This window comes from Balearica regulorum, chromosome 12 (genome assembly GCF_011004875.1).
Source record: "Balearica regulorum gibbericeps isolate bBalReg1 chromosome 12, bBalReg1.pri, whole genome shotgun sequence".
In the NCBI taxonomy this organism is placed as follows: Eukaryota; Metazoa; Chordata; class Aves; order Gruiformes; family Gruidae; genus Balearica; species Balearica regulorum.
In genome coordinates, this window is record NC_046195.1 from 10,330,536 (window position 1) to 10,354,776 (window position 24,241).

The 24,241-nt window shown below is 44.3% G+C and overlaps 1 protein-coding gene across 8 annotated transcripts in view; it reads right to left on the reverse strand.

Moving 5' to 3' along the window:
- The window catches only part of MAPK6 (mitogen-activated protein kinase 6), a 30,543-nt gene extending 6,302 nt beyond the window's left edge, over positions 1-24,241 (reverse strand). The window contains exons 1-4 of one of the 8 annotated variants that reach the window (XM_075764777.1): positions 8,233-8,382; positions 1,795-2,147; positions 937-1,167; positions 74-218 (exon numbers count right to left, since the gene is read on the reverse strand). In XM_075764777.1, coding sequence (XP_075620892.1) covers positions 74-218; positions 937-1,161 — 370 coding nt within the window. In that variant the 5' untranslated portion in view covers positions 1,162-1,167; positions 1,795-2,147; positions 8,233-8,382. Of the gene's footprint in view, positions 1-73; positions 219-936; positions 2,148-5,687; positions 5,820-7,394; positions 7,658-7,789; positions 7,912-8,232; positions 8,392-23,319; positions 23,573-24,037 lie in introns of those variants that run through there. The other 7 variants (XM_075764776.1, XM_075764774.1, XM_075764773.1 and 4 more) reach the window with 7 other exon arrangements.

Here is a 24,241-nt window from a genome sequence, read left to right on the forward strand (position 1 = left end):
CCTTTCTTTAGGAAGATAATTAAGCAGTACCACTCCTTTTCGCAATACACACACACATTTTTTTTCTACCCACCTGCAAAGAGGGTTTTCCCAGTCAGCATTTCAGCAAAGATGCAACCGGCAGCCCACATGTCAATGGCTTTAGTGTAGTTGTTTGGAGAAAGCAAAAGACGGGGCGATCTGTACCATTTAGTAACCAATCCTTCAGAAAGATGGCCCTAATGAAATTTAAAAAAAAGAAAAAAGCTTACTTAAAATATTTAAGAGGTACTTTTTTTTTTAATTACTTGTTTCTTATCTTTTAATGCACTACTACGAGATTTTTTGGTCTGAAGGTCCTAGGGATAGTACCACATGCTCCCTACTAAGCCTTTCTACCTTTTAAAATGGAACAGCAGTATCTTTATGAGTAAACAGCAACAATGTAGAAGTATGACACTATTTATTAGTCAAATGAGGTACTGCAGCAAGATTTTCTTCCTCCCAGATGCCAAACAAATACAGAGATGATAACGAACTCTCTTGTGAAACATCACATAAACCAGGAAGACAGTATCTCTAAATCAGTCCCAGGAAGCAGCCACACTTGCACACTATGAATGCAGCACTTAGATAAGACTTCTATAGCTATGCCTTTAAATGTTGCTCTTAATCTCAGGTTCTGTGTTCACTGTTAAAAATCTGCTTTTCTGAACAATCTAGTAAAAAAGAAAAGTTTTATGTTACGCTTGCAGTAGTCCTGAGACAAAACATGTCATCCAGATATCTGTTTTACTCTATTTGCAAGCATTCCAGTTCAACTGTATGATCCCTAATGTGGTATCCCACCTGCTAACGAGGCCTTCCACAGACTATCTACCTCTGCAACAGGAAGATGCTATTTTAAGAAGGCATGGTTGTCAGTGTATCACATAACTATTCCCACTCTTCACATACCTTGTGGGAATAATGAGGATCCATGATTCGTGCAAGACCAAAGTCACCAATCTTCAGCACCAAGTCTTCAGTATTAATGAAAAGATTAGCTGGTTTGAGATCTCTATGCAGAACATTTGCAGAGTGAATATACTTGAGCCCACGTAGCAGCTGGTACATGAAAAGTCTGGCATGATCTTCCAGTAAAGGGCCTTGCTCTAGCAGATTAGCCAGATCTGTCTCCATGTATTCCTGGACAATGTAAACACAGTTCAATTCTGTAAGGGAGCCCACGTCATCTGTTAACTGGCTTCCACTAGGACCAAGAATTTCAAATAGTTTGACAATGTTATCGTGGTCAAGTCTTCTAATAATTTTGATCTCACGTAGAGCATGTTTAACACTCTGGGGATCTGTAAGGACAATTTTCTTGACGGCCACTCTTTTGTCACAGTCATTATCGACAGCAGAAAAAACTAAGCCATTTCCACCACAGCCCAGTGGTTTTAAGTCCATATAGCGAGAGCCCAGATCAAAACCATGAATGTTCATGAGACTTTCAAATTTTTCTGCCATTTTTAAATTTTTTTTTACGTTTCTTTTTCCTCAAACTACTAAGCTTCTGTAAACACACGGAGACACTTCCACTGGTATCTGAAGGAAAGGTCTTACAGAAAGGGAGAAGAAACACTTGGCTTTGACTGCAAGATGGTTTCTTGACACTTTCATTTCATTATGAGCCAGCCAGGCCTGTTGTGTCCCCTTGAATTTAGAGCCCGTGAGCTCTAGAACTCAAACTGAGCATAAGATAGAAAGATTGCAGCATTCATAGTTCAAGAAAGGTGCAGCATTTCTGCAGACATTAAAGAAAATACTCACAAGAAACTCAAACGGAATGAAGTGACATACTATGCACTCAGCTCTACTGTGCTAAACTGGTTAACATTTAACAAAAATGTGAATAAATATGCACATAATAGGCTTCTATTAACATCCTCCTCCTCACAGTGCAGATACATTCAGTGTTGGACTGGTCCTGAGCAGCGTCATTCTATAGTGCTGGTAAGCACTTTTTTTCCTTCTTCCTCCTTTTTCTCTCCTTTGTTTACAGTCTAGTTAAACAGGAATCTGGCAGCTCTTGATTTACAAAAGATGCCTTCTGTTAATGATCAGGTGGCTCCAGCTCACCACAATCACAATCAAAGCTACCATCCATTTTACTCCGCGACAACCTGAAAAGGAGAAAAAAATACATCAGTATTCCAGCACATACAGAAGTCTTCCTCCTCCCCCAACTCTTTACGTTATCCTAAATGTACAGCTTCTTTACAAAAGCTGAACTAACTAGAAATGACATATGCTTTTCATACTCATGGAAGAAAACTGACAATAATCACTAACCACCATTTCTAAACATATACTGTGAAAGTTTTAGATACAACCTATTGAGAATATAAGGCACACAATGAAAAATCCTACTGAATCTTAATAAAGAAGAGAGTATCACAGAAAACCTGGTAATTCTCCAATAAAGCTGTTAAGAGACAAGTCAGATACAGTAATATCCTGCACCTCAGTAACTAAATTTTGGAATAATTCTTTCCACTAAACTTTTACTCAAAGACAAACACAAGGGTTTTAACTATTTCACCATAGTAAGAGTTAAGCGAGTACTGCTCACACAGAAAGGGTAAGGTTTGTGCACTCCCAGTATTCATTGACTTTCCAGAACATACAGCACACATCCAACACCACTTCTCAAGCTTAAATCTTTGTGACTTTGCATAAAGTTTACTAACAAATCATAATTTTGCCTCTATAGATTCATTGTTACAGGAATCATAGGTGTAATTCCTACATATTAGACAAATATTGTTACTTATCAATTACTTCTACACTTATCCAACCTAGATTACAGAGAAAAACTAACAGCAAGTACATTTTACGCAGTAACTGATACATTCTATAACCATTTCCCCTAACATATGGGCACTTTCAGACATCATTTATTTTTTAATAGTCTAATGAATGCAACTACTATTTATGAAAACAAAAGTGGTAATTTTCTCAGTAAGCTTCCGTGTCTGCAGCAGCAGAATGCAGTCATAAAGACCATATGTCGCATTTTTGCACAACATCCTCATTTCTTTTAAAAACACAAAGATGCCACAAAGAGATGAGTCAAAGGTGTACCTTACACAGTGTGGTAAGGGTTGGGCAATTCCATTACAAGTCACTTGTATGTTCTTCCCCAACAACTATAGGTCACATCAAGCCACTAAACATCTTCTCTTCGATCTTAGATTAACACATTTCAGTTCTTCACCCAGCTCTCTAAATAAATGTAAAGTTCTCCAAACTATCCCAACACTTTAGAGTTAATTGTATGAGTGTTTTCCCTTAAAACTGTGCTAGAACTTCAGTGGGACAACCGGGACCAAGCAAAACAAGTCTCCCCACTCCCAACAGGGCAGCAAAAGCAGCTGACAAATTATTAACATATTGTAAATAATGGCCTCAATTCACTAAAGTAATCAGAATTGCATGCAGGAAAAAATAAAGGAAGGCACACCAGCAAAGAGAAACAAGACTGTTTCAGCACATTGAGGCTCAAGCCCAACTGCCACTAAGACACACAGCCCCAGTGCCCTGGCTCGGTCCCTCCTGCAACACACCACCTGCCTCCAGGTATTTGTACAGCCACGTGACAAACACAGGCAAGAAGAAGAAAACACATGCTATCCTCTGCTGGGCTTTTCTTTTTAAATCAAGATCACCAAATGTAGTACTTCTAAACTGAAAAGCATTGAGCTGTCCTCCACTGATGTGGTTTAATACCCTACCAGAAGGGTGATCTTCAGAGCTTTCTTAACTCCGCATGTGTAACTATTGCCTTGAGATTCCTTTCTTCCCGTACTGACAAGAGTCCTAATTTTAGACAGTGTTTTACAAGGGTCATTATAACCTTAGTACAAACATAATGAGGTAACACTGTTACTGTTCCCAAAACTATTTTGAATTTATACCCGTATAAATCATCAGTATGAGGGCCCTTCTTATAATACGCATGAATTTACTTAAAGAACAAATACAAAATTTATCCTCAAGTTAATTAGGATAGCATCAGTGACTACCAACTCTTTGCTCACAATTATAAAACCCAGAAGTCTAGCCTCTTGATTTTTAACTTTTTTTTAAACTTAAAAATATTTCTTTATTCACATACACCATTTTCAGGCTCATTCTGAGCTGCTGCCTGTAAAAAAAAAGCTTACATCACCCCAGACCATTTTCCTTTCATTCCCCAGCCCCCCAAAAAATTGTTAAGAAAATTCACTTTTGTAGCTTATACTCACACTTTAAATTTCATGTTAACTCAAGGTCCAAGGCCTCTGTTCAAATACCATGCAATAAGCTGCATTTTATGTCCTTGGGACCATCTAAACCCAGTTGTATTCTTCCCCATAATTAGGCCCATTGTTTCACGTTGCTGATGTCTTCAATATGCAGCCATACAGAATCGGTTTGCAGCAGCTGGGTGACACATCTGGAACCTCTCTTTTAGCTAGTTCCATTAAACAGCACAGGATCAGAATCAAAAAGACACCCATCAGTAGCAAGGAGCACGATCTGCCCATCTCTTCACAGTAACTCAGATCCTACCCCTTACCATCATGACCAAACGAAGGCAGCAGCAGCACTACATGTGCACAGTTACAACATTACTGCTTCAGGGAAAAACGGAGTTATGGCCCACTTGATTACTGAAGTAGGAGTCCTAAAATTTTCATTCTGTATCCCTGAAATGATGCATTTTTTAATCATCTGCTTATACTATATCCTTCCACTAGGTGACCACTAATTGCAATTTTCAGAAGGTATGTAATGATTTTCAGAATCGGAGTGATTGAACTAAGAAAACAAATGCTGACGACATAAGCAACCCATTGCAGCCTTCAATTTGACCTGATCCTGCTACAAACTTCCTGTGTAACTACGAGGAAATGACTTAATCCCAAAGCCACAAAAACCAGGGCCCAGCTATCATTCAAAACAGGACCTACTCCTAGGAAGCTGATCAAGCAGGCTACCAAACAGATATGGTACCTCACACGAGCGTGGTGTGGACAATTTTGTCCTAGCAAAAATGCCCCACTATTAAAACAAATGAAATTAAGATTCACTAATTGAGAGTGATCTTTCATTTACTGCCACTGAAATTTCTAATTTGGAAACATAACAGATGAAACACTGCAGCAGGTTCATAGATCATATTTCTCTAAACAAAAAAATATGCTTCTAAACCAACCCCACGCATCAACTACTTTCACATTAAAGACTTACTTCTTTCACCAGGCCAGTTTCACCTCTCGCCTAGCGCAGCCCTTTGCTCACACGCACCAGCCCCTTGGCTGCCACTGCCCCAGAGCTGGCGCCTCCGCAAGGACTGCAGCCCCCAGCATCGCTCGCTCCAGGGGCCAGGGAAACGGCTGAACTAGTTCCCCCATCCATGAGTTAATAGCACACAAACATTTAAGACAAATAAGTGCTGTGATCAGAAGCAGATAGGAGGGATGGAAAATAAAAAGTTAACCCCAAATTTACTTTCACTCTAAGATAGTAACTACTTAACGGGTAATCAGCTAGAGGGAACAAAGGCTTTTCTCAAGCCAAAATGAGCTCAAAGTAACAAATTTTCTTTTCTGCATTTTATAGTTGCTTTTAATTTTGCAAAAATAATGAGGTGAGGCTTTTAAAACACTAATACTTACAAAGACTGGTACTAATATCTGTTAAGTTTATACATTTTCACAGAATGGTAGGAGTTGGAAGGGACCTCTGGAGGGTCCTCAGTTTCAGACAGTCATAACCACCAGTCCAAAGGTCTGTCTTGAAAATACATGCTAAGCAAAAATGACAAATTCCTCTTCAGCTGGGTAACATGCTCTAAGCACATGATGGACTGTAGCATAAAAAAAAAAGGGTCTTTATCACCCCAATTTATACTGAATAGTTTATTCACACAGGCACTGATGTTTTCATTTAGGCTGTCACCTTCCCAAGACTACTGGTTTTTTTAAGCAGTACTTTTATTCCTTCCTCCCACAAAGTTTAAAGAGGGAAACACGAAGATAGTAGTTTCCTAAGTGGTTTACAACTATGCTTTTAAAACAGATCAGTTCTCAGGAGAGGGCAACAGAAGTGACCCACAGAAGAGCTGTCATCTTTGAAATTATTCCTGGTGCTAGCAGACACCACCACACACAACCAGCTTCATGCATTACGCAAGCAGTCCCTTCAATTCGTGCTCAACTTCTGCACGTGGATTTATCACAGTTTTCAGGAAACAGGATGTACACTGAAACACAGTTAAGTACGAGACATTTACTTCTTCAGAAATACAAATAAGATAGATACCAGTTAATTTGATTATGCAGACCACATAATGATCAAACCATTACTCAGAAGAGAAAGACCACGAATGACTAATGACATATTATACAACCTGCTAAGTACTATCCCTTTGACTATAAAAATACAGGGCACAGAAGTATTTTTTTAGATCAGCCACGTTGCAGTCAGTAGGCAGAGTGAGTCATCGTCCAACTCATGAAACTGCCGCTTTTCTAAAGCCTCCTACTCGCTCCCCACACTGTTTAGGGAACTCTGTGCTGGCAGTCAGCAAATGTTACTATTAGTTTATAAATCTCCTGAAGGATCTGTAAAAGCACACAAAAATCCACTGCATTTTTCTGTATCATAAATAAAAGTGGTTCAGTCTTCCCTTCAGATAATTCAATGAAAACTCACCACTGAAGAAGCCTACCATCAGCTAACCACAGCTTTCTGCACCTCGGCAGATCTGCTACCATCTGCCGTTCCACTGAACAGTTAACCAGTCAAGAGTGAATTAAAGATAACGACCGCAGAAGCAAGGACTGAGCCTGAGCCAGAGGTTGAAATGAAAGTTACCATTTTAGCTTTATAGCACACATTTTCCGAACCCCATTACCAACCTAAAATCTAACTCTATTTAAACCCACCACTTTCTGGAATTTGTAACTGGTTTATAAACACATCATGCTATCACGATGTTATTTCTATATATAAATACACGTGTGTGTACGTATATCAAAAAAGGTTGTTGGCAGCAGTGCTTTTATCAACATTTGCACCAGCCATATGACAACACACCAACCACCGTTTCTTTTTCCACCACACATTTAACTTCGCCATTGTCAGGCTGATCCAAAATGGCACTGAATTAGCCAGAGAGAGACACGCATCACGCAGAAGCCAAGCGTGTGCATCCTGCCTAGCCGAGGGTACCTGTTTTTCCAAATCCTGAAACTCGAGCAGCCTCTCTGCAAGCTATTTTCATCGGGTGTTCCAAGCGACTCATCAAAAATATTAAGTCACTTTTTCCACAAAAGGTGCCCGAGGTTACAGGGTACTCCGGCAGCAGGAGCGAGCGGTACCTGTCCCCGTGTCTCCCGGCACAGCGGCGGGAGAGCGGCGCCGAATCCCCCGCGAGGAGCCGCCGGCGAGACCCCGCCGGCACCGAATTCAGCAGCAAAACTTCCGCAGAGTTCGGAGCGGCCGGGCTCCCCACCGCGCCGGCCGGGCCCGCCGGCAGCCGCCAGCCCGCAGCTGTCCCGGCAAAGAACATCCTTCCTCCCGCCGCCCCTCCGGGACCAGCCAGCGTCGCCCCTTTCTCGCACACGCCCTCCAGGCACCGGCGACCGCTCGGGCAGAGGGGACCCACCCCCGCCATGCCCCCCGCCGCGGGCCGGATGGCCAGGCCGGCCCCACCACGCCGCGGCCACCGGACCCGGCGCCCCCGCGGGGCCGCCGCAGCGCGGAGGAGCCCTACCTTCAAACGCCCTTCAGGGCGCGGACGCTGCCCGCCGCCCCCCACCCCGCGGGCCCCGCTCCGGCGGGAGAGGCGACCCCCGGGCCCGGCGCTGCGCCGCACCGCCCGGGCCGCAGCCGTTGGGAGCGCCCCTCTCGCGGCGCCGCGCGGCCGCCTCCGCCCGCCCCGTCAGCGCCCGCTCGCCCCCCTCAGCCCCGGGGCCGCCGCTGCCCCCGGGCCGCCGCAGTGCGGAGGGCCCGGGCCCCCGCGGAGCAGAGCGGCGCGGAGCAGAGCGAGCGGAGCGGGCCGGGGGGGCGCCGCCGCCGCCGCCGTCCGGCGGGAGGGAACAAAGCGCCTTTGTGCGGCGGGGCCGGGCCCGCGCGTGCGGCGGCCCAAGACCCCCCCTCTGCCGCCGCCGCCTCTGCCCACCCCCGCCGCCTCGCCGGCCGCCCCGCCGCACTCACGGGCCTTCCCAGGCTCATCGGGGGCTGCGCTGCTCACACGGCCGGGCCCCGCGGCCCCGCCACCGGCTCCCGCCCGGCGCCCACCCGCCTCGCCGCAGTTGCTGCTGCCGCAGCCACCGCCATGTAACCCGGCGCGGAGGGCAGGGAGGAGCAGAGCCGCCGGTGGCCCCGCCTCCTAGGGCGGGGCGCGGCAGTGGCTGCCAGGGCAGGAGACAGGGCGGGGAGGCCGCTGGGCCGGCCGGGACACAGCGGCCACGCTCGGCGCAGCGCGCCCGGGAGGCCCAGCGGGTCTGCGAGGCCCTCTCGCCGGTGGGCCCGCGCCCTCGGGTCCAGAGGAGCGCTTCACCCCCTTCCCCCAGCGGGGTTGGCCCAGGGGCCGTGGTGGGACACCGTCTCGCTGAGCGGTCACCTCACAGCCTAGCCTGCCCTCATGGGGCATGGTGGCCCCCAGTAGCCCATATGTCCAGTTAGCCAGAGAAATTCAGCAGAGTCTCAAAGTCCAGTTGAGTCAAACACTTCAAAGAAATGAGCCTAGTGAAGCTGTGTGCAGGGGCCACATACTGCCACTGAAGTTAATGCAAACTAGAGGCCGACAGGCATTAACGATGGTCCTCTGATACTGCATTAATACTCAAAGCTTCAATTACAATTGCTGCTTCCTCCTCCTGTTTGATCTCTGCTGCCTCCCCGGCACCTTCCCCAGGGTCAGACTTGGGCTGCTGAAAGCCCTGGCAGAGCCTCACTCAGCACGGCTGAGGGCGTGTTTTCTCCAGCGTTTCCCTTGGCCACACCACCACACACCAAAGGACACCCCACAGGCGGAGATGGGAGTAGGGGTGCGGGGAGGAGAGCTGGGCCAGGCCTCCACGCCCAGTGTACAGGCCCTGCGACAGCTGGGGCAGGAAGGGGAGAAGAGGGGGACGGGGGGGCCCAGCATCAGGTGCTGCTCTGCTGCACATGTCGGTGTGTGGAGGTCTGAACAACAGCCAGGGAAGCAGTTGTGTGGGCCTGGTTCAACCGCCCGGGCTTGGAACATCCCTCATGGTAGAGGAACAAAACCACGGTTGGATGGCAGCAGGCCGAAGCAATGGAGGCAGGCTTTCCTTCTCCAAAGGGGACATTTTGGCTCAGATGATTTGCAGTCTTAGTGTCGTGGGGGACCTGAATGCTCTCCCAACAAGCATCTACAAACTGCCATCGCTGTCACCTCTGTAGCCACCAGAAAGGATTTCTCTCTTGCTTTTGCATCTCCCTTAACGGACATAGGCAGAGACAGACTACTTTTCCCTGAAAATCACAATTAATACAACAAAATAAAGCAAAATCATTAAAACATTATTTTTTTTTTTCCCCCGTGAGACTTTTATACAGCAGTCTTAGTGGGGAGAGAAGAGGCCTGAAAACACCAGGCCTGTAGGTATCAGAAGAGCCTTATGCTTCCACTGACACCGTTTCAGTACAACTCTCAAGACAAGGTGTGGTTTCCCTGGGGTCCCTCCTATGCCTTTTCAGCACAGGATCACTCAAAAGACGATAAAACAATTAATACTCAGTGGTTAAGCAGAGGTTATTTATAGTTAGTACTAGGATAGACGTTACATTGCTTAGGGCTCTATGGCTCAACCCTTCTACCATCTGGACAGAAGCATCGAATTGACCCTTGTACTTTTAATTCTCACAACTTTATTATTTTAATAAACAAGTCATACATCAACATCCCTACCCAGCTTCTCTAAAGTTACTTAATTTTACTATAAGGAGGGGTGACTCGGGCATTTGATAATACAGCACTGTACTCATAGCACACATACAGAAGTTAGTAACTGAACCGACACTTTACATTACAATATTTGCTAATTTATAGGGAGCTAATCATGCTGCCAACAGTGGAGAAAAGTCAGTAGCAAAGATGCAGTTCTTCTGCCCACCCAGAAAAACAGAGTTGGAAGATCACAGCGCTGGCTGCTCCAGAAGGCCTGTATTTAAATACAGCCTAGAAAAAAAACAACGTAGGAGTGCATATTTGGAAGAGGTGATGTTAGGACGGCAACCAGAGCCAAGCCACAGAGGAGTATTTACTTGCATTAAAGGAAGAGATTTGGGACTCAAAAAAGGCAGGAGCTGCAATGGTTGTATGTCTAAATCCAGAGCTATTTAGTCAATTAAAGAATCCATCCACCCATACAAAGTATTTTCATTACGAGAGACAAAAGAGCAAGCTGATCCTAGGGTACTGCAGTAAGAAAAAAATTATATTGCAGCCTTGCAACAGCACCTGGAGAGCCCATTGCCATACTGTGTCCATTGAGACTATTTGCCAATACCCACACTGCCATTTCAGTCAGGTGGAGAAGTTGCACCTCCATGGAGTTGGCTCTGCAGCAGCCCAGACTGTTTGAAAAGTAGTTTTAGCAAACATGGAGGAGGCTGGCAGTAAGCAGCAAGCTTCTTCACCTGGGTAGCACACACTCATAAATTTCACATGGTCCAGAAGTGCCACCATTTTTCTGGGTTCCTAATTGACAAATCAAAAGCTACTTTCTTCTTATTTTTCCTCCATATTCTTTTCTTCCATTCTAAGAGCATAGTCTGTGGTAGGATCTAGTGAGTGAGATCCTTCAATCTAGAGGAAAATCATGCAACAAGGAAGAGCATGGTGCAGGAATGTTACTTGTCTTCAGACTCCCTATTTATAGAATTATAGCGCATGCAAGAGTTGCTCAGAATTTAATTGTCTGTCATGTGGCAATTTATAGCTATCTAATCCAGCAAATTGGTAATCTGTTCTCAGATATTTAATATCCTATTGATTGGGCTATAAATTACTGTGTCAAATTATTTCCCCATTCCCCACAAAAACGCAATTACCTGGCATGTAGATGATATGCTGTATGATACCAACCCACCTGAAACATTTGCAGATACTGTCCGTAAAATGCAGAGTAAGAAAAGAACTGGACTTCAAAGGTCATAAAGCCCAGCAATTAAAAAATAATTAGAACTGAAGCAATGATTCATTTATTATATCCAAGTTCAAAAAGATCAGACAGTAAATTCCAATGTAATATTTCAGTCCTGTGTGTGAATCATTACTTGTGGCATAAAAGGGAATGAAGTATTTTTAAGCGTCCACACCCATTATGATTGGCAAGGGAAGAAAGATTTGGAGACAGTTTGAAAAGGTTGCCCAAGGTGACTTGGCAGCTCCAGGCCTTTGTCTCAGTTCCACTGCTTCACTGGGCTTTTCTGCAGGAATTTTTTGTTTTCTGGTGTTAGGCAGCTCTCTCTAATGGTTCCAGGTATTTTCAGAAGAGGCTCAACTTAAGCATGTACCTCACATCAAACAGCCTGCACCCCCAGTGACAGTTAAGGTATCTTAAGGTGATACCTGGTTCTTGGCCTGTCCTGCAGGGTCAGGCCCCTGGGCAGCCGAATTTGCTATGACACACAGGGAGGACTGACAACAGACAGTGCCTGGGGAGCAGAGAGCATGCTATCACCTCATTTGCATTCACTGGATGGAACTGACTTCGCAAGCTTCATACCGTCTATGTTCTGACCAGGAAAGAAGCTACGACAATATTACGGGACTTAGAAGAAAGGAAAAAGGCAAACCCTAAGACCTTCATCCCTGTGTGAAACAATGGAAAGCCTGGAAAAGAACAGACCATTAACAAAGACTAATTCATACCAAAGGCAGCAAAGTACAAAGGGCAAATGAAAGTGGAAAAAGAAAGTTACAGATGATGTTCATCTTTGAGGTTAGAAATAAATGGGTTCTGTGACATACTTTGGAAATTCTGTGAATCTGCAGGAAAAAAAAGTCATTAAACACTTAGAACAGAACAAGTCATTCTTCCCCCTTGGTAGATCATCAGCAATTTAGGACACTTCGGTACAGGTAGCAGCATGCAGGCTCCCCGCTTAATATCATACATTTTTACTAAGTCAGGCAATCCTGTTACCTACTTTTTCTATGTCTTAACCAACACTTAGCACAGGGGACAGAGCAGCTGCCTAAAGCAGGAATTGGCAAAGCCATGGCAATACTGGGAGGAGAGGAAAGCTTAGAAAACTTGCCATGTAGCTGGGTCATCGCTGAAAGCATCAGCCCTCTGTGCCTGAAATTCACTTGTAGGGCTGGAGCTCTCCCAGATTTCTGTCTTTCATTAATTCCTCGCTGGTTAACCTTGCATAGAGATGCTATCAGTATTTCATGCACAGAATAGCAAACATGTAGAAAAATTTACCAAGGTAGGCAATTAAGGCAGTATGTGTTAGGTTTAATCACCTTTTACAGGATGACTAGTACCAACATTTTCACACTCGGGTGCTCCTAGTGACCCAAGTAGCTTCTAACTTCCCAGGGTGGGACATGGGAGGTGTGCTGGAGCCAGGCTGTAGATCCAGTCAGTGGATGAATCTACAGCTGAAAAACGTTTCACAGAAAGAGGAACAGGGCTGTTGTAACGAGGGAAAGCATAGGATGAAGCGGAAACAAGCAGCACAGAATGTTTTTTTCCCAGTACCTCAGATATAAGAGAATTGTGCGTGTGACAGTTTTCCCCCCATTCAGACCTGCAGGAAGGCACGGCTCTCATCCCCACCTCCAAAAACCTCAAGTGGAGTAGTAAGGAGAACACGTCTGCGACTGAAGTGGCAACAGAGCAATTGTCTAAGGCGTCTCTGTGCTAGTTACTGCATCGGCTGCAGTGCTGCTAGAGTTGTAAGGCTGCATATTACTGTACAGATATTATTAAATATCTGTAATACCTTGAGGACACCAATGTGGAGAGATGCCCTAGAAGCAGAGTGGGGTGCTCTCAGCAAAAAACACATATGGTTTTGGATCCCTAGTGGAAAATATGTCTGCTCTTGAGCAGAAGTTATAAAGGCCAGATGATAGATTTATAGAGAACAATTATACATTTTTGTAGAACTATTGCATTTAATTGCAGAACTATACGTATTTCTATGTAGAACTGTTCTTGTTCATTCCTATAGAATAGTAAACCCTACATCCAGCATTTTGATTGCTATTGCATTACAGAGATAAAGCCTCTGCTGTGCAATTGTAAATACAGCTGGTGCTGCAGAACTTGTCATTTAGAGAGAAAAAAAAAAATCCGACTAACATTCGCTAACATTTTCACCAACACCAGAATTCTCTTGAAATATATTTATAGGGGGCAAAGCTCAATACAAATACATGGCCATCAGCTAATACACTGCTTTAGCAGCCCGAGGCTACACAACTTTTACAGATCAAATAGCAACAAATGTTATCTACAAGCTTACAAGAGGAGAAGGGAGGTGCAGCGAGTTGAGGCATTTCAAACACTTTCAAATATTATTTTGCAATAAACTACGTACAAACGGCATGGCCAGAGGTGAATCTTTGTCAGCTATCAAGAAGATGATCCGTTGCTGCCACAAGAAACTTGGGGGTTGGAAAAGCAATATAAACTGGTCATAGTAGAGGAGTCTCAGAGCTCTACTGCTACTTAGATTTGTACCCTGTAAACGCTATTTTTACCTAAAGATAAAAAAAAAAGTAGCAGTACAAATCACGGACTCCAATCCCGCCTAGGCCACCTGCAGCACTGTGGAACTTCTTGTGATTTGTGAAAACAGGATGAAACACGCTGGATTGGGAAACACGTTAAGAAATCGTATCTTCATGACTGCTCAGGCAAAAGCCATCCTCCATTCACTTTGCCCTGCACACAGTGGTCTCCACCATGCCCAAAGCTCAGGGATGCAGCTGTTTCACAAGCAAGCAGTATATTGCATGGTTAAAGATAAAGAGGCAAGAAGCACAGTGCCAGCAGGGTCAAGGCAGGCCAGTGGAAAGCCGATGTGAGTGCTGTTGCTCAGGGTGCATTTCATCTGTGGCCAACACGCCTTTTCAGGATTCCCAAAATAGCACTTATCATAAACAGCAGATTGACTGGGAAGCACGCTGCTTCGCTTAATGCCTTCTGCTGTCCCTGCCAGACTCCTACCCCAGTCAGTGTCTTCAAGATAAAGAGACCAAAAACCTAAGAAATATTGGAAAGTAGAAACTTTTTATAGAACATCTACCATCAAATTATATGGCAAATATTCAGCATTGCAAAAGCTACCTTGAGTGACTTCTGTTATATCTTCAGACATCAAACCCCAAAGTTTTTATTTTGCTAACAAATTTTGGAACCACCTCCTCTCCCTTAATACTCTGTAACTTTTTCTCAGCACATGTTGCACCATCTATTTCTAAAGATTTCCGCTACAAATATATGGGACTGTTCAATTCCTCATATTCCCCAACCTCATTACATCTTAGATTTCATTAAGATTTTCTAGGAGGTTTCAGGGTTTCTCAACAGTTTTGAGACACTTGCTGGGAGAGAATACATTTCCAAACTATTTGTTTTCTCATGAAGACTGGGTTTTGCCTATGTGCCAGAATCAGCAGACATTTTATAAATAGCTTTGGACAGATGACAGGAAATGATGCAAGATCTCAGGCCTCTCCACAGAGGGCAACTGTCTGAAGTGCTCAGGAAAGAGGGACTTGCACCATTGACTGCTACACGGGGCGGGGGGGGGGTGGGGGGGGGTGGGGCAATAACACACAGAAGCATCATTTAGTACAGAGGGTATCAGACTTATGAAACACAAGATCTCTATCTTATTACAGCTCAAGCAAAAGGTCTGTTTGCTTGCTACAGGAAAATGAAAACCAGGAAAATTAAATTTTCCTTTGAAGAGGAAAAATTGACCGGAATTGTCTAAACTCGCTTTGTCTTTTACTCTCGAGGAGGAGCATTCCCCTCCTAAAATGCTATAAATGCCAACACATGCATTGGAGATTCTCCAGACTCTGACTGGTGCCAAACACTCGGATCATCTTCTTACCCTGGCATTTCCCATCAGCTTCAGCAAAAGCTCTTCCAACTCAAACTGCTTTAAATGGGCTCCAATAATAGATGCTTAGAGGTTAATCTGTGTCTATTCATCCAGTCCCAAGAACTATCTGTTCCTCTTTGCAATAGTAATACAGAATGGAGCATCAACTCACTATCTATCTCATATTGTTTCTATCAGCTTCCATGAAGATAAAGCACAGCAATTTAACCCCAAATAAATGTTTTATTTGGAATAGGGTCAAACTCCCAGCATTCCTAAGTCCATGGCAAAACTCTCAAAAGATTGAACTTCAACACAGTGACTCCAGCCTTCTCCCCCACTACCAGGTAGGCTCTTCTTCCTAACAGCAGCAAGCACGTCTCAGCCAACTCCTTACCACACTTTCACACTGCTGATGACCAAACAGCATGCAATACACAGAAGACCACAAGTATTAGATAGCGTACCTACCCAGCAGATGTGCTTCTGAGTCATTCAGTCCAGAGTGATGCATTTAAGTCCTCTACGTTACCATGTTGCAGTTAAGCACCGTGCAGGGGTAGAAGAGCTGGCCTCGAAGCAGCCACGGACCAGTCTCCTTTCTGCAGTGAGCGCTAGAAGTGTGTGAGTGTGTAAGCACACAACTTGTCTGCACAAAGGCATCATGATAACTACCCACAGTGCTCTCTCCCACAGACCCAGCACTGGGGAGGCTGGCCTGAGACTTCTGCTGAGATTTTACTTTAACAGAGAATTGCGTATTTGATCCCTCTTGCGACCATACCTCAGAGGCATCCTACTTTCAGGAGTGTTTGGTTTCTACCCATCATTTGTAAGCTATGTGTTCCCATGACAGACAGAAGAGCCTAGAAGCACTCCTACCTATGAAAGGAGTAAATACATTACACATTTTTTGAGCTTTGGTACTAACTGATTTTACACATGATCTAAATTTCTGTAAGTCTAAAGAACAACTTCTTTTTTTCCCCATTAAAGGCATTAAATCTGACTGAATCTTTGTTGTTTTGGAAATGTAAGATTTATTACTTCTACTAGAGGTATGACAGTGCTGAAACTGGGCCATCCCAAACTTTCTCAGTTAAAGGCTGTGCAAACAGAAATGGAATACATCTGTCCATGTATACATTGCAGGACAAAAGCAAATCCACTTGTTAGTGGGTGTTCACACACCTTGTGTGCAGGAGAGGAGGGTACAAGAGAAGGTGGACAAGGCTGTCAGCCTTTGCAGAGCTCAATGAGAGCTCCAGTGCATGAGATCCAACTGTCCTTAATGACCACAAGCATAAAACCCCCTAAAATTGTAAACCCAGACTCCATTCTTTTCTGCTCTAGGAAAGAGATCTGGTATATCTTTTTTGCTTCTTGACCTACAATGAAATGTGTCTCACATGCTGACTTAACTGCACCACTGGATAGCCTCCTCCACAGAGACACACTCTTCTTGTACAGGGCTCATGCAGACTGCTTCTCAGAAATACCTCCATGGGATACCCCAGTGCTGAGGCATCACCGAGAAGCAGTCCTAAAACCAGAAAGTTGTCTCCTGTAGGTAAACGTTTCACTGCATAGTTATGCCTAGAGGTTCTTTCATGATCTGAATAGCAAGATTTACTTTGCAAGTGAGCTGGAATTAAGAAGGATAAAGAGGTAGAGAAATCTTCTGCTTTTTAGTGCATCAGCATTCTCTTATCTACAGCCTATCTCTAAACAGTTTTCAATTGCATTCAGTCAAAAACTGTTAAATGAAAACTTGAGATACCACATACATCTAAAGCTATATTTTATGACAGGGGAAAGGTATTCCTCCCTCATTCTTTGTGTTTTATGAAACACTGGAGAACCATTTAAGCCTCAGTTAAAATAAAATCAATTCCTATAAACCTATTTTAGTAAACATAAAAAGTTGCTAATCATTATCTCAAATGTCTTCTTATTGTTTAATCTGGACACTCCCAAAACAAAAGCAATCGAGATGATTCAAAGAAGAGGAGTTTCAACCTTTGGACCAGCTCTAATTGCAATACGCAGTTCTCATGATTGCTGCAATTCAGCCTCCAACATGATCATAGTGTGCTCTGCGACCTATGCCAGCATTGCCCTGGATGACATCAAGAGCTGCCACGTGGTTCCTATCTGTAATCTGATGTCCTCAGCGGATCACAGCACCACAAACCAGCTGAAAGATCTTCTTCTGTTCCTTTGCATCCAGTATCACAGAAGTTAGGTGCACAAATCCATTCACTGCAGTTCAGCAGTGGGAGACTATTTGTGGCAAGGTCAGGCTGTACAGTGCGAGATCTCACTTGGCCACCTGAAGCAATGAAGAATCAGGCTTCAGCCACCAGACAACAGTGGGCAAACTCTTCCTGGTAGTCTATGTCTTGAAATGGTGGCCCCAGAGGGGCTCACAAACCTCTCAGCTTTTCCTAGCTGTTAACTTTTCCAGGACAGACAGCCTCTCTAGCTACAGACTGTTTTGGAAAAGGTATATCCCAGAAATGAAGGGTGGGCATGAGTCTTAGCCCTCGCTTCAGAATTGAACCATCCTGCCGTGGCTGGACTAGGAGTCACATTACCGCTGCCCAAACCATCCTGCTCCATGGGCAACTCCAAGGGGGACTTAACCCTCCCAAGCCTGTCTGTCAGAAACACTTCACAAGACACCGCAATATCCATCAAAACCAAGGTGGTGGCTTTCCCCTCAACCCAGCAAAGGTTTTGAGGTGTCAGCTGTTTATTTTTTCCTGACAGACTGCTCAAGCTGGTATTTCCACAGCTGCATGGAGTATCTAAATACTTCCTAGAAGTACAGAGTAAAGTGAGATTATTATGGTTTGTGATAATATCCCTGTTTAAATAATTAAGGCAATTAATTTGCTTTGAGTAAAAATGATTCAAGGACTATATGTACAGTTTGTGATTGAAGTACTACCCTGTACTCCATGTTTATCATCCTAGGCCCAATGATATTTGTTAGTAAACAACACAAATGTAATCATTTCTAGGCAATGGTAAATCAGTAGCAAGACTCGAACAGGCTAATTGTCAAGTAGGAAAACTTCAACCAAGAACCTGTGGTAACTGCCGAAATCAAACAGCAGGGTAGTAATGGAAACTTTTGAACCTTTTCACAGAGAAGAACAAGAAGATTTATCTTCTTGATTGCTCTAATGTTTCAGATAGCAGAACATGGGAATATGGGCCTTAATGTCAGCTAGTAAACTTCTCTGACCTTTGAAGGGAAGTCCATGTGACATGACAATCACAGTAATCAGAACAAGCTCTATCTGCTCTGATACAGCTTTACTGCATGAGCAGATACTCCTTTTTCTCCTCACAAGTGCTCAGTGCTCTGCTTCATTCGTTGCACAAGATAGATAGTGCTCACCTGATTACTAGAAATTGGATACCATGAAAAAGTAATATCACTGTACTGCCCTGTGTCTGATTCATCACATATTGCCCCAGTCTGAGGACAGAACCACCAGAACCACCAGGGCTTAAGGGCTCTGCAAATACCCATTAAATTCATTTCTACAATCTACAAGAGTGTCAAGCTATTATCATTTCCACTTTCCTGAACTGAGACACAAAGATCAAGGTCACAGTAGCCCTTAGCAGCAGATGCACAATTTAAGATTGCTAGAACTGAATTTTGGAAGGGATTGGTCCTTTATTCCACTGTTCAACTTTTCAATCCACTTTTCAAAGTGATTGGTACTTCTTGCACCAAGTCCAGATCCCCGAAGTTCTGAATTCTCAGTTTTTGCAAGTTATTCTAGGCTTTGCCCAGGCAGTTCTGATTTTCCCCAGCACCAGAAGCTCCCAAGCAGTTGTGCTTGTACACCCCGAGTAGCTGTGTTTGCACACCCTCCACGCCAGCCTCTCCACTCCCTCTCACCTGCTCATCTAGTTTCTCCAAGTCTCCTCCCATTTCACAGTTTCTATTTTCTCTTCTCCTTTCCAATTAAAATCTCATTTTTACAAGCTTTTTCTCCCAACCAGCTCCTTAAAAATTTCCTACCTATTCAGTCCTTGTTTCTTCTGCACATGAGTCAGGTAGCTACCTCCAACTTCTTAACTGGAGCCAACAAGAGCTACTAAAAGCAGTGCATAGGAGGAACAGTCCACTTATATTCAATTAAGGTGCCCAAACCCAACACAGCCTGCAGCAGCCCATGGATGCAATCACAGGAAAATTTCTGTTCAGAACTTGACTGGACTGGAGCACACCCAGGACCAACAGACAGCGTGGGAATTTATCTGCTACCACATCTATCCAGTCTGCAAAACCTGAGGTCTCCAGTTCATAGGTATCAAGAGATTTTCCACAAAGATAAAATGCACATCTTTAATTCTGGATTTCAAGAGTGCGCCCCTCGTCTGGAACAGGCAAGAGCCTTTTAAAAAACTTCTTTTTGTTTGCCTGTTTCTAAGTAAGGCAAAATCAATGCTCTTCTCCACCCTGGTTCTTGTAAAATGACAAAATATTTGAGCAAAATGTTTCAGCAAAGTTCAGGTTTGAAAATATACCTGGCACAAGAAATGCTTCCATGCAAAGAGTCAGCTGTCAGCAAAGTCACAGTCTATTGAAACCGAGGCAAGCACTGAGACCAAGGCCATCCCAACACAAGAGCTTCCCAGCCTTGCCCGAGCCACCAAGGGGCTGCAAAAGCCACACTCTGCTTTGCTGTGCCACCACTCCCCACACGTACAGCCTCTCTCCATCACCGCTGCTCTGCCTGGGCAAAGGAACAGGCACATTCACACCTTCTCCTCCAGCAGAAGGTACCCAGAAAGCTAACACGGGCTGCATCACCTCTCCAGGCAGCCTTCTCCTGATGACCCCAGGGCTGGAAAGCTGTTAGCTGTCAGGGAAGGTGGTGGTAAAAGGGTCTTCCTACACAGGAACGCATTAGGGAGGGGGAAAAAAGTGAACCAGAGAGTTTCTGAGAAGGGTATAGCCTTGTCAGTGTCCTCCCCGTGGGTTGGTGAGAGGTTGCTGGGGGGACAGAGGGAAGCCCCACAGGGCATTCCCTGCAGGGATGTTGAGGGCCCTATTCAAGCTTCGTTTCCCCTTCGCAAAGGTATTTTGGGAAAAGGCTCTCAGCAGTGGAAAGCAGGAGGCTGTTTCCTGTAAGAAAACATCCCACTCTCCAGGACAAAGTTTCTTCCTATTATTTTGCTCCGACGCGCAGTCACGCAGCCTCTCCTACCACCCAAACCCTGCTGCTTCCCCTGCGTCCTGTGCACAGACCCTGACATGATGGGGCTGTGGGGCAGCCAGTGTCGGGGCGGGCAGAAGTTGCAGACCCAGGGTTACAGGGTTCCCCAGGAACTAGGGGAATGCAACAGTGAAGGAGGTGGGGAGATAAGTGTTTAAATAATCTCCATCATCAGCTTCTCCATCATTTCAGGTTTTGGCTGGTTGGAGGGACGGACAGAAACAACATGTAACTGTGCAAGGGATGGGGGGAACAGCAACATTAACCTGACTTTCTGATGGTTACGGAGGCTGTAATTTCTTTTTATTTCCACTGTATCCTATGTGAAAAGCATTTCAAGACCTGCCCCACCCCGCAGATCCTACTCTGAAAAGCTAGATCTCACAAAGCTCTTTTCCAATGCGTCAAATTCAGGTTTTGTGGCTCTGTTTGACAGTTTTATGAAGACAGCATTAACTCCCAACTGAGCATAAGCAACCAAGTCACTGAAGACCAGGAGTGAATGACTCAGTGTCCCAATGCCTTGCCTGGGTTAGTTGTAATTCTCAGAGCCCCCATCTCCAGCCTCAGCAGAGTCTGTCACTCCTCCGTCATTCAGTGGCAGGCAGGTCAGCTCCCAGGACCTTCACCAAGCTATGGTCATGAGCAGAAGACCTCAAAGAGAGACAGCTCTGTCCCACTACTCCTGCTCGCATGGGTTAATGCTGTGGTGCATCAGCGATCCCACCCTCTCCCACGCTGCCACCGCCTGTGGGACCTCACCTGAGCTGGTCCCCGCTGGGCACCCATGGCTGCGGGGCGGCTGCCTCACCTGCAGCAGGTACACAGACTGCCTGGGGTCCTTCAGCATAATGCTGGCAGCTGCAGCAGGCAGAATCTAGGAAATGCATCCCCAAATCCACCCTTGTACTCTTTAAACCAAACTTATTTATGCTGCTGGTGGTGGCAAAAAACAGCCTGAGTCCCCAGTCTACCTTCAGTTATGTTTTTCCATGTGCAGAACTGAAGCTCTGAGGCTCCTCTCCCTCTGCAGAGCAAATACAGCGTTTGCAGGAATAAAGCTGTGCTTATATAAGCTTCCGAGAATGCCAAGTTGAATGTCTGACAGAGGAAAAACTTCTGGTAAAAACCTATTTTTTGTCCTTTTGAGAGATTTAATCTATCTTCTGTGCATTCCTGACCTTCAGAAAGTATTTTCATCTCACACGTTAAGTATAACAATCCTCTTAACAAGGGAACATTTTGTTAGAGCTTTAAATTGGGTTACGTAAATTATTTGTAGTTCTGACAGCAGGTTTCTCTTCCGTCCACGAGGACAGTTGTTATGAGATTGCTACAAGGTTCATTTACAATCGCTGCAGATAATCATCTGAAGGGACTGTTTAAAAAGAGATTTTATCTGGGGGATATGCTACAAGTTTATCAACGTATAAAGGCTTTTTATAAAAGCAGAGTTTTTGCCAAATAATTTGCAATACAGTAACCTGCACAAGAATTAAAAAATCCCTGATGTGAATGGTAAATTGAGAAGAAAAAAAAATTCCAACTCTCATAAATTTTAGGAGGAACAGAACACAGAGGGGAAAACCCCCAACATATATATATATATTTATGTTGCAATAAGCATTTTTCAATCCATGAGTTTACCCTTGTTGGCTACAGTGGGAATTGCAAACAGTCAGAATTGGGCTCTTTGTTCCCAGCTAAGTACTTGTTTAGAAAATAGCAGAGTGGAAAAATTATTCAAGAAGTAACAGCACTACTTTTAGTATTCCATCAGAGCAGCCAATGACTTAGAAACACATTTTTGCCGTACTCTGTTTTCACTCTTCCTTCTCCCCAACCCATAACCAGGAATAGGGTTCGACATTGATTTTGAATGGGAAGGATTCTCAGGCAGTAGAAGCAGCCTCCCGCCTCCCTCTCTCTTGTCACTGGTAAGGCTGATTGGGAAAAAGGTTTCTACCAATTTCTTCAGGAGTGGGAAAAGATGGCATCATTTATAAGTTGAGATTAATTTTTTTAGGCTCCCCATTATTTTTATGAGCTACTTAAAACCCCCAACAAACCAATAAACCAACATTTTATTTAAATGGAAAACATTTTGTTTGACTGCAAGAACACTGATTCACTAAACAATTTTAAAATGAAAAATTTCAAATCAAAATATGGACATTTCATTTTAAAATCTTTGTAAGAGCATTTCAGATTTTTTTCTTCCTAAGGGACAACAGCAGTGAGTTAAAATTCAAGGAAAGGTAGGGAAAGTTTCATCCAATGCTAAATATGAGCAATTGGGCAAATGTGGTAAACCTGATTTCTACTCACTCCTGCTGGCATTAAGTCCTCCACAGCAGTGGTCCAGAAACCAACAAACCGAGCCACCCCTTTTGCAGCACAAAAGTACTCCAAGGAGTGACATTTTCAAGGGGAAAAAACCTGAGGGTTTGTAAACCACACACACGCTCATGCACAAACACAAGAACCATGCAAAAGGTGCTCAGCAGAGGAGGACCTTTACCCACAACACTTAACATCTACTAACATTTCCAAATCTGCCCAGGAATGCTTTACCTTGGTATTTCCAATTGTAATGAGCTAGCTCATGGTGCTTTATCTTTCCTTCATATTCCCTCCCCGACTTTCTTTGATGCCAAATATTTATTTTCAGCAGTCTTTCCAGAGTTGTCTCATGATTTTATTAGCAGTCTCTCTTACATACTTTATCTACAGAGAATGCAATGCATCAGTACTTCTAGGTACAATGTTAGGTATTCCTCTGCTTTATCTAGAGGTGCTAGCTGACTAATATATAATGCTTTTTGGTAATTCTCAAAGAGAGAGGAATGTTTATAAGTGTTAGTTAGAAAGATTGATCTTAATCCTTTATATTTCTTTCTCTCTAAACAAACAGATCTCATAGGAGAATACACACAGACATTTAACTTACCATTACTGAAGCTATCTTTTGACTTCCTCAGTATCATTAATATTTAAGCAGAAAAAACAGAACAAACAATTATCCTAATGACACCACACCAGAACTAACAAAGTGATTTTTAAAAAGTCATCCAGAAGAAGTGAGAAGGTCGACTAGAAAACGCGAGTCAGGAATAGCTGTGCTCCGATGAGGAGGGGAAGGTTATGTTGCTGTGATATGAGTAGTGCACAGCTGTTACTCCAGTAATAATTCATCATATTAATATTTAAATGAGAGGAGGAGGAGGAGGGCACGAGATTGTGTGTGACTCAACAGTCCCTCCCTGTCCTTAAGCAGAAAAATAGGGCACCAATACAGAAAGAGCATTAGGAGCTACAGAGTGGGAAGATTTGTTTTCATTACCTCATGAATAAAAGTGGGCAAACTGGTCCCTGAAGAAGTCTAGAAATTATCCTGGTTTTACTACTGAAAGTTAAATTTTGTTTCTACTCTCAGAAGAAGACATTACCTAATGAATAAATTGATCTGGCAACTAGTGCTCTAGGTCTGGACGTGGTGTTTCTTGGATTTCAGTATATTTCCAGCAAGATTCTATGCTTCCTGCAAAGAGCTGCCCGTGGGAGCCTTGCTTGGCACTTCCTCGCCAATTGCTGAATCGCTGCTGTACTTGGCCATTTATCTACAGACATGTTGATAAAAACCATTTCTTCAGTCAGGGTTTACTTACTTCCAGGCTTGTTCCATCATCCTGGCCCATTGGGGTCTCTGGCACGGGCAGGCTCAGGAGACCTGTGGCACCTGAGGAGGAGCAGGAGTGGCTGCCTGCCCGAGGGGGTGTTGCGAGGAGCAGAGCCTCAGCCCCAGGGAGCCTGGGGGAGCTTCAGGAGGTAGAGCAGCAACACCCAGCAACAGCAGGCTCAGCACAAGGTGG